Here is a 15445-nt window from a genome sequence, read left to right on the forward strand (position 1 = left end):
GGAGGGCCGTGCAGTGGGAGTGACGGTGAGGGAGGGCCGTGCTGTGGGAGGGACAGTGAGGGAGGGCTGTGCTGTGGGAGGGGCGGTGAGGGAGGGCCGTGCTGTGGGACGTGGCGGTGAGGGAGGGCCGTGCTGTGGGACGGTGACGGTGAGGGAGGGCCGTGCTGTGGGGTGGGGTGGTGAGGTGGGGCTGTGCTGTGGGAGGGAGGGCCGTGGTGAGGTGAGGGCCGTGCTGTGGGGGACGGTGAGGGGGGCCGTGGTGGGAGTGAGGTGAGGGCCGTGCTGTGGGACGGGGCGGTGAGGGAGGGCCGTGCTGTGGGACGGGGCGGTGAGGGAGGGCCGTGCAGTGGGACGGGACGGTTAGGAAGGGCCGTGCTGTGGGGTGGGGTGGTGAGGGAGGGCCGTGCTGTGGGACGGGGTGGTGAGGGAGAGCCGTGCTGTGGGACGGGACGGTGAGGGAGGGCCGTGCTGTGGGACGGGGTGGTGAGGGAGGGCCGTGCTGTGGGACGGGACGGTGAGGGAGGGCCGTGCTGTGGGGTGGGGTGGTGAGGGAGGGCCGTGCTGTGGGACGGGGTGGTGAGGGAGGGCCGTGCTGTGGGAGTGGGGTGGTGAGGGAGGGCCGTGCTGTGGGACGGGGCGGTGAGGGAGGGCCGTGCTGTGGGACGGGGCGGTGAGGGAGGGCCGTGCTGTGGGGTGGGGTGGTGATGGAGGGCCGTGCTGTGGGGTGGGGTGATGAGGGAGGGCCGTGCTGTGGGAGTGACGGTGAGGGAGGGCCGTGCTGTGGGGTGGGGTGGTGAGGGAGGGCCATGCAGTGGGAGTGACGGTGAGGTGGGGCCGTGCTGTGGGAGTGACAGTGAGGGAGGGCTGTGCTGTGGGAGGGGCGGTGAGGGAGGGCCGTGCTGTGGGACGGGGCGGTGAGGGAGGGCCGTGCAGTGGGACGGGACGGTGAGGGAGGGCCGTGCTGTGGGGTGGGGTGGTGAGGGAGGGCCGTGCTGTGGGACGGGGTGGTGAGGGAGGGCCGTGCTGTGGGACGGGGCGGTGAGGGAGGGCCGTGCTGTGGGACGGGGTGGTGAGGGAGGGCCGTGCTGTGGGACGGGGTGGTGAGGGAGGGCCGTGCAGTGGGACGGGACGGTGAGGGAGGTGCCGTGCTGTGGGGTGGGGTGGTGGGGGAGGGCCGTGCTGTGGGACGGGCGGTGAGGGAGGGCCGTGCTGTGGGTGCTGGGGGTGGGGTGGTGAGGGAGGGCCGTGCTGTGGGGTGGGGTGGTGAGGAGGGCCGTGCTGTGGGGTGGTGTGAGGAGGGCCGTGCTGTGGGGTGGGGGTGAGGGAGGGCCGTGCTGTGGGAGTGACGGTGAGGGAGGGCCGTGCTGTGGGAGTGACGGTGAGGTGGGGCCGTGCTGTGGGAGTGACAGTGAGGGAGGGCTGTGCTGTGGGAGGGGCGGTGAGGGAGGGCCGTGCTGTGGGACGGGGCGGTGAGGGAGGGCCGTGCAGTGGGGGACGGGAGGGGCCGGTGAGGGAGGGCCGTGCTGTGGGACGGGACGGTGAGGGAGGGCCGTGCTGTGGGACGGGGTGGTGAGGGAGGGCCGTGCTGTGGGACGGGGCGGTGAGGGAGGGCCGTGCTGTGGGACGGGGTGGTGAGGGAGGGCCGTGCTGTGGGCCGGGACGGTGAGGGAGGGCCGTGCTGTGGGGTGGGGTGGTGAGGGCCGTGCTGTGAGACGGCGGTGAGGGGGCCGTGCTGTGGGGTGTGGTGTGGGAGGGCGTGCTGTGGGACGGGGCGGTGAGGGAGGGCCGTGCTGTGGGGTGGGACGGTGAGGAGGGCCGTGCTGTGGGGTGGGGTGGTGAGGGAGGGCCGTGCTGTGGGGGGGGTGGATGAGGGAGGGCCGTGCTGTGGGAGGGACGGTGAGGGAGGGCCGTGCTGTGGGGTGGGGTGGTGAGGGAGGGCCTGCAGTGGGAGTGACGGTGAGGTGGGGCCGTGCTGTGGGAGTGACAGTGAGGGAGGGCTGTGCTGTGGGAGGGGCGGTGAGGGAGGTCCGTGCTGTGGGAGGCGGTGAGGGAGGGCCGTGCTGTGGGAGGGGCAGTGAGGGGGGCCGTGGGAGTGAGGGAGGCCGGGTGGGACGGTGAGGGAGGGCCGTGCTGTGGGAGGGGCGGTGAGGGAGGGCCGTGCTGTGGGAGTGACGGTGAGGGAGGGCGTGCTGTGGAGGGCGGTGAGGGAGGTCCGTGCGGTGGGGGAGGGCCGTGCTGTGGGAGTGACGGTGAGGGAGGGCCGTGCAGTGGGAGTGACGGTGAGGTGGGGCCGTGCTGTGGGAGTGACGGTGAGGGAGGGCCGTGCTGTGGGAGGGGGAGGGAGGGCCGTGCTGTGGGAGTGAGGTGAGGGGGGCCGTGCTGTGGGAGACGGGGCGGTGAGGGAGGGCCGTGCTGTGGGAGGGACGGTGAGGGAGGGCCGTGCTGTGGGACGGTGAGGGAGGGCCGTGCTGTGGGAGGCGGTGAGGGAGGGCCGTGCAGTGGGAGTGACGGTGAGGAGGGCGTGTGTGGGGCGTGCTGTGGGAGACGGGAGGGAGGGCCGTGCGTGGGAGGAGGTGAGGGGGGCCGTGCTGTGGGAGTGACGGTGATGGAGGGCGTGCTGTGGGCGGGGTGGTGAGGGAGGGCCGTGCTGTGGGACGGGGCGGTGAGGGAGGGCCGTGCTGTGGGAGGTGAGGGAGGGCCGGTGGGAGGTGAGGGAGGGCCGTGCTGAGTGGGAGGGGCGGTGAGGGAGGGCCGTGCTGTGGGAGTGAGGGCGGTGGGAGGGGCGGTGAGGGAGGGCCGTGCAGTGGGAGTGACGGTGAGGTGGGGCAGTTCTGTGGGAGTGATGGTGAGGTGGGGCTGTGCTGTGGGACGGGGTGGTGAGGGAGGGCCGTGCTGTGGGACGGGGCGGTGAGGGAGGGCCGTGCTGTGGGACGGGGCGGTGAGGGAGGGCCGTGCTGTGGGACGGGGCGGTGAGGGAGGGCCGTGCTGTGGGACGGGACGGTGAGGGAGGTCTGTGCTGTGGGACGGGGCGGTGAGGGAGGGCTGTGCTGTGGGACTGACGGTGAGGGAGGGCCGTGCTGTGGGACTGACGGTGAGATGGGGCCGTGCTGTGGGAGGGGGTGGTGAGGTGGGTCCATGCTGTGGGGGGGGCGGTGAGGTGGGTCCATGCTGTGGGACGGGGCGGTGAGGTGGGGCCGTGCTGTGGGAGTGATGGTGAGGTGGGGCCATGCTGTGGGACGGGGTGGTGAGGGAGGGCTGTGCTGTGGGACGGGACGGTGAGGGAGGGCCGTGCTGTGGGGTGGGGTGGTGGGAGGGGAGGTGGGGCCGTGCTGTGGGACGGGGTGGTGAGGGAGGGCCGTGCTGTGGGACGGGGTGGTGAGGGAGGGCCGGTGCCGTGTGGGACGGGACGGTGAGGGAGGGCCGTGCTGTGGGGTGGGGTGGTGAGGGAGGGCCGTGCTGTGGGACGGGGTGGTGAGGGAGGGCCGTGCTGTGGGATGGGACGCAGGGAGGGCCGTGCAGTGGACGGGACGGGGAGCAGTACGGGGCGGTGAGGGAGGGCCGTGCTGTGGGACGGGGCGGTGAGGGAGGGCCGTGCAGTGGGACGGGACGGTTAGGAAGGGCCGTGCTGTGGGGTGGGGTGGTGAGGGAGGGCCGTGCTGTGGGACGGGGTGGTGAGGGAGAGCCGTGCTGTGGGACGGGACGGTGAGGGAGGGCCGTGCTGTGGGACGGGGTGGTGAGGGAGGGCCGTGCTGTGGGACGGGACGGTGAGGGAGGGCCGTGCTGTGGGACGGGGTGGTGAGGGAGGGCCGTGCAGTGGGACCGGGTGGTGAGGGAGGGCCGTGCTGTGGGACGGGGCGGTGAGGGAGGGCCGTGCAGTGGGACGGGACGGTGAGGGAGGGCCGTGCTGTGGAGTGGGGTGGTGAGGGAGGGCCGTGCTGTGGGAGTGATGGTGAGGGAGGGCCGTGCTGTGGGACGGGGCGGTGAGGGAGGGCCGTGCAGTGGGACGGGACAGTGAGGGAGGGCTGTGCTGTGGGGTGGGGTGGTGGGGGAGGGCCGTGCTGTGAGACGGGGCGGTGAGGGAGGTCCGTGCTGTGGGGTGGGGTGGTGGGGGAGGGCTGTGCTGTGAGACGGGGCGGTGAGGGAGGTCCGTGCTGTGGGGTGGGGTGGTGATGGAGGGCCGTGCTGTGGGGTGGGGTGATGAGGGAGGGCCGTGCTGTGGGAGTGACGGTGAGGGAGGGCCGTGCTGTGGGGTGGGGTGGTGAGGGAGGGCCATGCAGTGGGAGTGACGGTGAGGTGGGGCCGTGCTGTGGGAGTGACAGTGAGGGAGGGCTGTGCTGTGGGAGGGGCGGTGAGGGAGGGCCGTGCTGTGGGACGGGGCGGTGAGGGAGGGCCGTGCAGTGGGACGGGACGGTTAGGAAGGGCCGTGCTGTGGGGTGGGGTGGTGAGGGAGGGCCGTGCTGTGGGACGGGGTGGTGAGGGAGAGCCGTGCTGTGGGACGGGACGGTGAGGGAGGGCCGTGCTGTGGGACGGGGTGGTGAGGGAGGGCCGTGCTGTGGGACGGGACGGTGAGGGAGGGCCGTGCTGTGGAGTGGGGTGGTGAGGGAGGGCCGTGCAGTGGGACAGGGTGGTGAGGGAGGGCCGTGCTGTGGGACGGGGCGGTGAGGGAGGGCCGTGCAGTGGGACGGGACGGTGAGGGAGGGCCGTGCTGTGGAGTGGGGTGGTGAGGGAGGGCCGTGCTGTGGGAGTGATGGTGAGGGAGGGCCGTGCTGTGGGACGGGGCGGTGAGGGAGGGCCGTGCAGTGGGACGGGACAGTGAGGGAGGGCTGTGCTGCGGGGTGGGGTGGTGGGGGAGGGCCGTGCTGTGAGACGGGGCGGTGAGGGAGGTCCGTGCTGTGGGGTGGGGTGGTGGGGGAGGGCTGTGCTGTGAGACGGGGCGGTGAGGGAGGTCCGTGCTGTGGGGTGGGGTGGTGATGGAGGGCCGTGCTGTGGGGTGGGGTGATGAGGGAGGGCCGTGCTGTGGGAGTGACGGTGAGGGAGGGCCGTGCTGTGGGGTGGGGTGGTGAGGGAGGGCCATGCAGTGGGAGTGACGGTGAGGTGGGGCCGTGCTGTGGGAGTGACAGTGAGGGAGGGCTGTGCTGTGGGAGGGGCGGTGAGGGAGGTCCGTGCTGTGGGAGGTCCGGTGAGGGAGGGCCGTGCTGTGGGAGGGGCAGTGAGGGTGGGCCGTGCAGCGGGAGTGACGGTGAGGTGGGGCCGTGCTGTGGGAGTGACGGTGAGGTGGGGCCGTGCTGTGGGAGTGACGGGGAGGGAGGGCCGTGCTGTGGGAGGTCCGGTGAGGGAAGGCCGTGCTGTGGGAGTGACGGTGAGGGAGGGCCGTGCAGTGGGACGTGACGGTGAGGGAGGGCCGTGCTGTGGGAGTGGGGTGGTGAGGGAGGGCCGTGCTGTGGGAGTGACGGGGAGGTGGGGCCGTGCTGTGGGAGTGACGGGGAGGGAGGGCCGTGCAGTGGGAGTGATGGTGAGGGAGGGCCGTGCTGTGGGAGTGACGGTGATGTGGGGCTGTGCTGTGGGACGGGGTGGTGAGGGAGGGCCGTGTTGTGGGACGGGGCGGTGAGGGAGGGCCATGCTGTGGGAGGGGCGGCGAGGGAGGGCCGTGTAGTGGGAGGGGCGGTGAGGGAGGGCCGTGCTGTGGGAGTGACGGTGAGCGAGGGCCGTGCAGTGGGAGTGACGGTGAGGTGGGGCAGTTCTGTGGGAGTGATGGTGAGGTGGGGCTGTGCTGTGGGACGGGGTGGTGAGGGAGGGCCGTGCTGTGGGACGGGGCGGTGAGGGAGGGCCGTGCTGTGGGACGGGACGGTGAGGGAGGGCCGTGCTGTGGGACGGGGCGGTGAGGGAGGGCCGTGCAGTGGGACGGGGCGGTGAGGGAGGGCCGTGCAGTGGGACGGGACGGTGAGGGAGGTCTGTGCTGTGGGACGGGGCGGTGAGGGAGGGCTGTGCTGTGGGAGGGACGGTGAGGGAGGGCCGTGCTGTGGGACTGACGGTGAGATGGGGCCGTGCTGTGGGAGGGGGTGGTGAGGTGGGTCCATGCTGTGGGGGGGGCGGTGAGGTGGGTCCATGCTGTGGGACGGGGCGGTGAGGTGGGGCCGTGCTGTGGGAGTGATGGTGAGGTGGGGCCGTGCTGTGGGACGGGGTGGTGAGGGAGGGCTGTGCTGTGGGACGGGACGGTGAGGGAGGGCCGTGCTGTGGGGTGGGGTGGTGAGGGGAGGGCCGTGCTGTGGGACGGGGTGGTGAGGGAGGGCCGTGCTGTGGGACGGGACGGTGAGGGAGGGCCGTGCTGTGGGACGGGACGGTGAGGGAGGGCCGTGCTGTGGGACGGGGTGGTGAGGGAGGGCCGTGCTGTGGGACGGGGCGGTGAGGGAGGGCCGTGCAGTGGGACGGGACGGTGAGGGAGGGCCGTGCTGTGGGGTGGGGTGGTGAGGGAGGGCCGTGCTGTGGGGTGGGGTGGTGAGGGAGGGCCGTGCTGTGGGACGGGGTGGTGAGGGAGAGCCGTGCTGTGGGACGGGACGGTGAGGGAGGGCCGTGCTGTGGGACGGGGTGGTGAGGGAGGGCCGTGCTGTGGGACGGGACGGTGAGGGAGGGCCGTGCTGTGGAGTGGGGTGGTGAGGGAGGGCCGTGCAGTTGGACAGGGTGGTGAGGGAGGGCCGTGCTGTGGGACGGGGCGGTGAGGGAGGGCCGTGCAGTGGGACGGGACGGTGAGGGAGGGCCGTGCTGTGGAGTGGGGTGGTGAGGGAGGGCCGTGCTGTGGGAGTGATGGTGAGGGGAGGGCCGTGCTGTGGGACGGGGCGGTGAGGGAGGGCCGTGCTGTGGGACGGGACGGTGAGGGAGGGCCGTCCTGTGGGACGGGGTGGTGAGGGAGGGCCGTGCTGTGGGACGGGGCGGTGAGGGAGGGCCGTGCAGTGGGACGGGACAGTGAGGGAGGGCTGTGCTGTGGGGTGGGGTGGGGTGGTGGGGGAGGGCCGTGCTGTGAGACGGGGCGGTGAGGGAGGTCCGTGCTGTGGGGTGGGGTGGTGATGGAGGGCCGTGCTGTGGGGTGGGGTGATGAGGGAGGGCCGTGCTGTGGGAGTGACGGTGAGGGAGGGCCGTGCTGTGGGGTGGGGTGGTGAGGGAGGGCCATGCAGTGGGAGTGACGGTGAGGTGGGGCCGTGCTGTGGGAGTGACAGTGAGGGAGGGCTGTGCTGTGGGAGGGGCGGTGAGGGAGGTCCGTGCTGTGGGAGGTCCGGTGAGGGAGGGCCGTGCTGTGGGAGGGGCAGTGAGGGTGGGCCGTGCAGCGGGAGTGATGGTGAGGTGGGGCCGTGCTGTGGGAGTGACAGTGAGGGAGGGCTGTGCTGTGGGAGGGGCGGTGAGGGAGGGCCGTGCTGTGGGAGTGACGGTGAGGTGGGGCCGTGCTGTGGGAGTGACGGTGAGGTGGGGCCGTGCTGTGGGAGTGACGGGGAGGGAGGGCCGTGCTGTGGGAGTGACGGTGAGGTGGGGCCGTGCTGTGGGAGTGACGGTGAGGTGGGGCCGTGCTGTGGGAGTGACGGGGAGGGAGGGCCGTGCTGTGGGAGGTCCGGTGAGGGAAGGCCGTGCTGTGGGAGTGACGGTGAGGGAGGGCCGTGCAGTGGGAGTGACGGTGAGGTGGGGCCGTGCTGTGGGAGTGACGGGGAGGTGGGGCCGTGCTGTGGGAGTGATGGTGAGGGAGGGCCGTGCTGTGGGAGTGACGGTGATGTGGGGCTGTGCTGTGGGACGGGGTGGTGAGGGAGGGCCGTGTAGTGGGACGGGGCGGTGAGGGAGGGCCATGCTGTGGGAGGGGCGGCGAGGGAGGGCCGTGTAGTGGGACGGGACGGTGAGGGAGGGCCGTGCTGTGGAGTGGGGTGGTGAGGGAGGGCCGTGTTGTGGGAGTGATGGTGAGGGAGGGCCGTCCTGTGGGACGGGGTGGTGAGGGAGGGCCGTGCTGTGGGACGGGGCGGTGAGGGAGGGCCGTGCAGTGGGACGGGACAGTGAGGGAGGGCTGTGCTGTGGGGTGGGGTGGTGAGGGAGGACCGTGCTGTGAGACGGGGCGGTGAGGGAGGTCCGTGCTGTGGGGTGGGGTGGTGGGGGAGGGCTGTGCTGTGAGACGGGGCGGTGAGGGAGGTCCGTGCTGTGGGGTGGGGTGGTGATGGAGGGCCGTGCTGTGGGGTGGGGTGATGAGGGAGGGCCGTGCTGTGGGAGTGACGGTGAGGGAGGGCCGTGCTGTGGGGTGGGGTGGTGAGGGAGGGCCATGCAGTGGGAGTGACGGTGAGGTGGGGCCGTGCTGTGGGAGTGACAGTGAGGGAGGGCTGTGCTGTGGGAGGGGCGGTGAGGGAGGGCCGTGCTGTGGGAGGTCCGGTGAGGGAGGGCCGTGCTGTGGGAGGGGCAGTGAGGGTGGGCCGTGCAGCGGGAGTGATGGTGAGGTGGGGCCGTGCTGTGGGAGTGACAGTGAGGGAGGGCTGTGCTGTGGGAGGGGCGGTGAGGGAGGGCCGTGCTGTGGGAGTGACGGTGAGGTGGGGCCGTGCTGTGGGAGTGACGGTGAGGTGGGGCCGTGCTGTGGGAGTGACGGGGAGGGAGGGCCGTGCTGTGGGAGTGACGGTGAGGTGGGGCCGTGCTGTGGGAGTGACGGGGAGGGAGGGCCGTGCTGTGGGAGGTCCGGTGAGGGAGGGCCGTGCTGTGGGAGTGACGGTGAGGGAGGGCCGTGCAGTGGGAGTGACGGTGAGGTGGGGCCGTGCTGTGGGAGTGACGGGGAGGTGGGGCCATGCTGTGGGAGTGACGGGGAGGGAGGGCCGTGCAGTGGGAGTGATGGTGAGGGAGGGCCGTGCTGTGGGAGTGACGGTGATGTGGGGCTGTGCTGTGGGACGGGGTGGTGAGGGAGGGCCGTGTAGTGGGACGGGGCGGTGAGGGAGGGCCATGCTGTGGGAGGGGCGGCGAGGGAGGGCCGTGTAGTGGGACGGGGCGGTGAGGGAGGGCCGTGCTGTGGGAGGGGCGGGGAGGGAGGGCCGTGCTTTGGGAGTGACGGTGAGGGAGGGCCGTGCTGTGGGACTGACGGTGAGGGAGGGCCGTGCTGTGGGACGGGGCGGTGAGGGAGGGCCGTGCTGTGGGAGTGACAGTGAGGGAGGGCCGTGCTGTGGGAGTGACAGTGAGGGAGGGCCGTGCAGTGGGGTGGGGTGGTGAGGTGGGGCTGTGCTGTGGGAGTGACAGTGAGGGAGGGTTGTGCTGTGGGACGGGACGGTGAGGGAGGGCCGTGCAGTGGGGTGGGGTGGTGAGGTGGGGCTGTGCTGTGGGAGGGGCGGGGAGGGAGGGCCGTGCTGTGGGAAGGGCGGGGAGGGAGGGCCGTGCTGTGGGAGGGGCGGGGAGGGAGGGCCGTGCTGTGGGACGGGGTGGTGAGGGAGGGCCGTGCAGTGGGAGTGACGGGGAGGTGGGGCCGTGCTGTGGGAATGACGGTGAGGTGGGGCCGTGCTGTGGGAGTGACGGTGAGGTGGGGCCGTGCTGTGGGACGGGATGTTGAAGGAGGGCCGTGTTGTGGGACGGGGCGGTGAGGGAGGGCCGTGCTGTGGGAGGGGCGGTGAGGGAGGGCCGTCCTGTGGGGTGGGGCGGTAAGGGAGGGCCGTGTTGTGGGACGGGGCGGTGAGGGAGGGCCATGCTGTGGGAGGGGTGGTGGTGAGGGAGGTCTGTGCTGTGGGACGGGGCGGTGAGGGAGTGCCGTGCTGTGGGAGGGGTGGTGAGGGAGGGCCGTCCTGTGGGGTGGGGCGGTAAGGGAGGGCCGTGTTGTGGGAGGGGTGGTGAGGGAGGTCCGTGCTGTGGGACGGGGCGGTGAGGGAGGGCTGTGCTGTGGGAGTGACGGTGAGGGAGGGCCGTGCTGTCGGAGTGACGGTGAGGGAGGGCCGTGCTGTGGGAGGGGTGGTGAGGGAGGTCCGTGCTGTGGGACGGGGCAGTGAGGGAGGTCCGTGCTGTGGGACGGGGTGGTGAGGGAGGGCCGTGCTGTGGGACGGGGCGGTGAGGGAGGGCCGTGCTGTAGGAGTGACGGTGAGGGAGGGCTGTGCTGTGGGAGGGACGGGGAGGTGGGAACACCGTGCTCTCAGTGTGGGGGTGGTGAGGAGTTCGGTGTGAGTGGTGCATTAACTGAGAATCTGGCCCTTGCGAACAGGACTGGGCTTTGCCTCGATGGTGATCGTCTTCTTCTGTAACACGTACTATATAATGATCCTGAGCTGGGGCTCGTTCTACCTGGTGAACTCGTTCTCCACCCCCCTGCCCTGGGCCTCCTGCAACAACACGTGGAACACCGACGCGTGCTCCGAAGGCTGTGGCATCTCTGGCGACGCCAACGTCAGCGCCTGCACCCCCCAGGGGCAGGCACAGTCCTCTATCGTCGAGTTCTGGGAGTAAGTCGCGTCACAGCGAGGGTGGGGTTGGGGATGGCGAGTAGATCCCGGTCTGAGGCTTTAAAGGCCTTCTCTTCCAGACTGTACGTTCACGATGGGCTGACTGGTCTCGGTGCAACAATCAGAGTAGTCTGAATGCTCTCCCAGTCCCTTTGGGCTAACATAGATGGACTGAATGGTCTCCTTGTCCTCATGGTAAAAAAACCTCAGTAGAGTTAGTGGTCTCCCTGACCCCTTGGAACAGCCTCGATGGGCTGAGTGGCCTGCAGCTGCAGCCTCCATGATGACCAGCCGAGCCTCTTGCTGCGAGGCCACGTGCTCAGACTCTGCACCGTGCCGGTGTCATGCCTACCCCGGTTAACCAGCCACGGCCTCTCTTACAGGAGGAGAGTGCTGCGGCTGTCGAGCGGACTGGCAGAGATGGGCGAGGTCAGCTGGCAGGTGACGCTCTGCCTCGTCGCCACGTGGCTCCTCGTCTACTTCTGCATCTGGAAGGGCGTGAAGTGCACAGGGAAGGTAATGAGAACTGAGCCGGCGTGGGGGGAGTGACCGGGGCAAAACGGAATCATTGGGGTGGACGGACATGACCCTCACTGACAAGTCACTTCAATCCCCAACCCCGTCACCAAATCTCCTCAAACTCCTCTGCCATGCCTTCTGTGAAACTGCAGCGATATGTTGGGCCCAGGATGGACCCTCAGAGATGTTGACACCCAGGGTCAATGCACACCCATTTGCTGCCTACCTCCCCTCTCATCTGACCATCCGAAGTGCAACACCTCACACTTGTACAAATTAAACTTCACCTGCCATTCCTCCACTCAGACCCACCACCTTCTTCACAGTCCACAAGCTCACCAAACTTTGTGTTACTAATCAGCCCAACAACAGAGGTCCCAGCACAGATCCCTGTGGACCGTGACTGGCTCACTACCACCGGTCATGAATCGCCACCCTCCGATGTCTATGGGCAAGCCAGTCTTGCATCCAATCGACCAAGTCACCCTGGGTCCCCTGCATCTTAATCTTCTGGATGAACTAACCACGAGGGACCTTGTCGAATGTCCATTTTGGCATCTTACAATGTCCAGCACTCATCAATGGTCACCTCCTCAAAACACATACAGAACTGTGCAAAGGTCTCAGGCAAATATATGTAGGGTACCTAGGACTTTTGCACAATACTGTATTTGTCAGCGTGGAGTGGAGAAAGAGTTTGTAAATCTGGAAGGGAGCAAAGGATGTTGGGGAGGTGAGGGTGGAGCGTCGTGGGAGGGGTGTGAGACAGGCGGCAGAGAAGGTGTGCCAGGGTGAGGGACACACCCGGCCCCAAGACACCAGGCAAGGTTATTTGATTCCAAACAATTGGTTTACTGATCAGAACGCTTCCTGATCCACCTCCTCTCCTCTCCCCTTTTCCCAGCCGTGATTCCCTGACTGTTTTTGCGGTGACAGAGCTCTAGGGCCCAGGTTCTCAGTGAGCCCGCTCTCGGCTTTGTTCTCGCGGCGGGCCGCTGCCAACGCGGCCACTCTCAGAGGGATGGAGGCTGGTTGCCATGGACACCGTTGTAGGCCCAGCCGGTATCCAGGGAGCCTGAAGACTTGTTGGGTCCCCGGGTCACTCGGACAAAGGCAGCGTCAGTCCCAGCCATCTCCTGGGCAACGTCACAGAGTCGCCACGAGCTCCCAGAGGGAGGCCGTCCCATCGTCCGAATCTAGTTCAACTCCTCCTCACTCCTTTGCCACCTCCCCCCCTCGTCTCCCCCCTGCACCGCCTCTCCCCTTTCAGTGAGCCGTCTGTCCTCAGTGCCTGGGTGACAGGGAGCTGTCTGTGTGTAGGGATGGGGCCCCGGGTGTGCAGCTCGCTCGAGGGTGGGCGGGGGTCGCAGGCCGTCCGCTCACTGCTTTCCTTCTGCCCACAGATTGTCTACTTCACGGCCACGTTCCCCTACATTATCCTGACCATCCTGCTGATCCGCGGGGCCACGCTCCCCGGAGCTGTTCAAGGCATCATCTACTACCTGCAGCCTGACTGGAGCAAGCTGGGAGAGCCTCAGGTGAGCGGCGGGGGGATGGAGGGGTGAGGGGGCAAGAGGGACGATATAGGGGTCAGGGGAGAGGGAGGAGGCATCTATCCAGTGGGTCCGCACAGACACCCAAGGCTACAACCACCACCCAGATGCAATCACAAGCCACTTCTGCCAGCACCTTCACCAGCTCTCGTTCACTCAAGGGGCCATGGGGAGAATTAGGATTAATACCTCATCCCAGTGTATTTCACTGGAACGTGGGATGGGGTGAGGTGTGGTTTCAGTGTATCTCATAGAAGCACATAAAGCCTGCAGCACAATACAGGCCCTTCGGCCCACAATGCTGTGCCAAACATGTACTTACTTCAGAAATTACCTGTGGTTACCCATAGCCCTCTGTTTTTCTAAGCTCCATGTACCCATCCACGAGTCTCCTAAAAGACCCTATCCTATCCACCTCCACCACCGTTGCCGGCAGCCCATTCCACACACTCACCGCTGTCTGCGTAAAAAAACTTACCCCTGACGTCTCCTCTGTACCTAGTTCCAAGCTCCTTAAAACTGTGCCCTCTCATGTTAGCCATTTCAGCCCTGGGAAAAAGCCTCTGACTATCCACACGATCAATGCCTCTCATCATCTTGTACACTCCTCTCATCCTCCGTCGCTCCAAGGAGAAAAGCCCGAGTTCACTCAACCTATTCTCGTAAGGCATGCTCCCCAATCCAGGCAACGTCCTTCTAAATCTCCTTTGCATCCTTTCTATGGCTTCCACATCCTTCCTGTAGTGAGGTGACCAGAACTGAGCACAGTACTCCAAGTGGGGTCTGGCCAGGGTCCTATATAGCTGCAACATTACCTCTTGGCTCTTAAACTCAATCCCACAATTGATGGAGGCCAATGCCTTAACCACAGAGTCAACCTGCACAGCAGCTTTGAGTGTCCTATGGACTCGGACCCCAAGATCCCTCTGATCCTCTACACTGCCAAGAGTCTTGCCATTAATGCTATATTCTGCCATCATATTTGACCTACCAAAATGAACCACCTCACACTTCTCAGCCCAGTTTTGCATCCTATCAATGTCCTGCTGTAACCTCTGACAGCCCTCCACACTATCCACAACACCCCCAACCTTTGTGTCATCAGCAAATTTACTAACCCATCCCTTCACTTCCTCATCCAGGTCATTTATAAAAATCACGAAGAGTAAGGGTCCTAGACAGATCCCTGAGACACACCACTGGTCACCGACCTCCATGCAGAATATGACCCGTCTACAACCACTCTTTGCCTTCTGTGGGCAAGCCCATTCTGGATCCACAAAGCAATGTCCCCTTGGATCCCATACCTCCTCACTTTCTCAATAATCCTTGCATGGGGTGCCTTATCAAATGCCTTGCTGAAATCCATATACACTACACCTACTGCTCTTCCTTCATCAACGTGTTTAGTCACATCCTCAGAAAATTCAACTAGGCTCGTAAGGCATGAGGTGTGGATCCTGAGGGGAGGGCTGTGAGCCATTTAACCAGGTTTGTCCCCACACCCCCTCTCTGACTGCTCCTCCCTCCACAGGTATGGATTGACGCCGGTACACAGATTTTCTTCTCATACGCCATCGGGCTTGGGGCCCTCACCGCTCTGGGCAGCTACAACCAGTTCCACAATGACTGCTACAAGTAAGGACGGGGGTCACAGGGCAGGTCGGGGTCAGGGGTCAGGGGTCAGGAGGTGGCCAGCAGACTCTCGGTGGCAGGGCTGGGGTTAGTAGTCGGGGCACCTGTTGGCCAGGTTAAAGGTTACAGGTCAGGGGGTGGAGCTGGTGGTCAGGCACAAGCTGGGGCTGGGGGTCCGAGGGAGGATTTAAGGTCGAAGGTAGTCACTTAATGGTTGGCCTGGACAGGATGAAGGGCCTACCTCCAAGTTCAACCCTTCAATCCACTTTCTAAGCTGAGAAGGATGTTCCTGCGCTGCGGGAGTCTACGACCAGAGGGCACTGCCTCAGACGAGAGCGATGTCCATGTGGAATGGAGATGATGGGGAAATTCTTTGGCATCTGCGGGATTCATGTCTACAGGTAGCTGTGGAGGCCATTAATAGAACATAGAAAACCTACAGCACAATACAGGCCCTTCGTCCCACAAACATGTCCCTACCTTAGAAATTACTAGGCTTTCCCATAGCCCTCTATTTACTAAGCTCCTTGTACCTTTCCAAAAATCTCTTAAAAGACATTTAAGGCAGAGGTTGATTGGCTCTTGATGCGCAGGGGCGTGAAAGGTTACAGGGAGAAGGCACAACAATGGGGGTGAGACGGAATTGGATTGCCATGATGGAATGCACTGCCTGGTATGGTGATAGCAGCAAATACAACGGAGGCTTTTAAGAGACATTGGGACAGGCACATGGAGGTGAGGAAGGCGGAGGGATACGGACATTGTGTTGGTAGGAGAGATTGGTGTTTGGGGTCTTTTTTTAAAATTTACTTTTGAACTCGCCCAGCACAACAATGTGGGCCGAAGGGCCTGTGCTGTGCTGTACTACGTTTAGACTCGATGGGCCAAGTGGCCGAATTCTGCTCCCGTATCTTCTGGCCTTACGAGTAACAGCCATACAAGATGACGAACTCAACCATGTCTCTGTAGTCTCTCTCTCTCTCCTGACCCACATCTGATCAGAATACTCAGTGTGCTGGTGATTTGTTTGCTATGGTCACGTGTCCGGGGACACAGTGGCAGGCTCTGTTTGTGAGCCATCCACACGGAACATTCCAGACACCAGAACTTTGTGGCTGCAGAAGGGAAAAACCGTATCAGAGTCCAGCATATAGTGTTACACTCACAGAGAATGTGCCAGCGATCAGTTCATCTTTATCCAACAATATAACTCATTGAGAGCAGGGTAGATAGAGCTGTTCTTTTTATAAAAAAAAAAGCTTTTACCACATCGCCCTTCACAAATGGAAATACTGAGTACAGCAGATGGGATGT

At 65.8% G+C, this 15445-nt stretch overlaps 1 protein-coding gene across 1 annotated transcript in view; it reads left to right on the forward strand.

Moving 5' to 3' along the window:
• The window catches only part of LOC134339103 (creatine transporter-like), a 51644-nt gene that overhangs the window by 20306 nt on the left and 15893 nt on the right, over positions 1-15445 (forward strand). Inside the window, exons 3-6 of the mRNA XM_063035411.1 lie at positions 10187-10424; positions 10808-10940; positions 12347-12481; positions 14031-14134. Of these exons, the coding sequence (XP_062891481.1) occupies positions 10187-10424; positions 10808-10940; positions 12347-12481; positions 14031-14134 (610 nt within the window). The remainder of the gene's footprint in view (positions 1-10186; positions 10425-10807; positions 10941-12346; positions 12482-14030; positions 14135-15445) is intronic.

Source organism: Mobula hypostoma, chromosome 28 (genome assembly GCF_963921235.1).
Source record: "Mobula hypostoma chromosome 28, sMobHyp1.1, whole genome shotgun sequence".
Lineage (NCBI taxonomy): Eukaryota > Metazoa > Chordata > Chondrichthyes > Myliobatiformes > Myliobatidae > Mobula > Mobula hypostoma.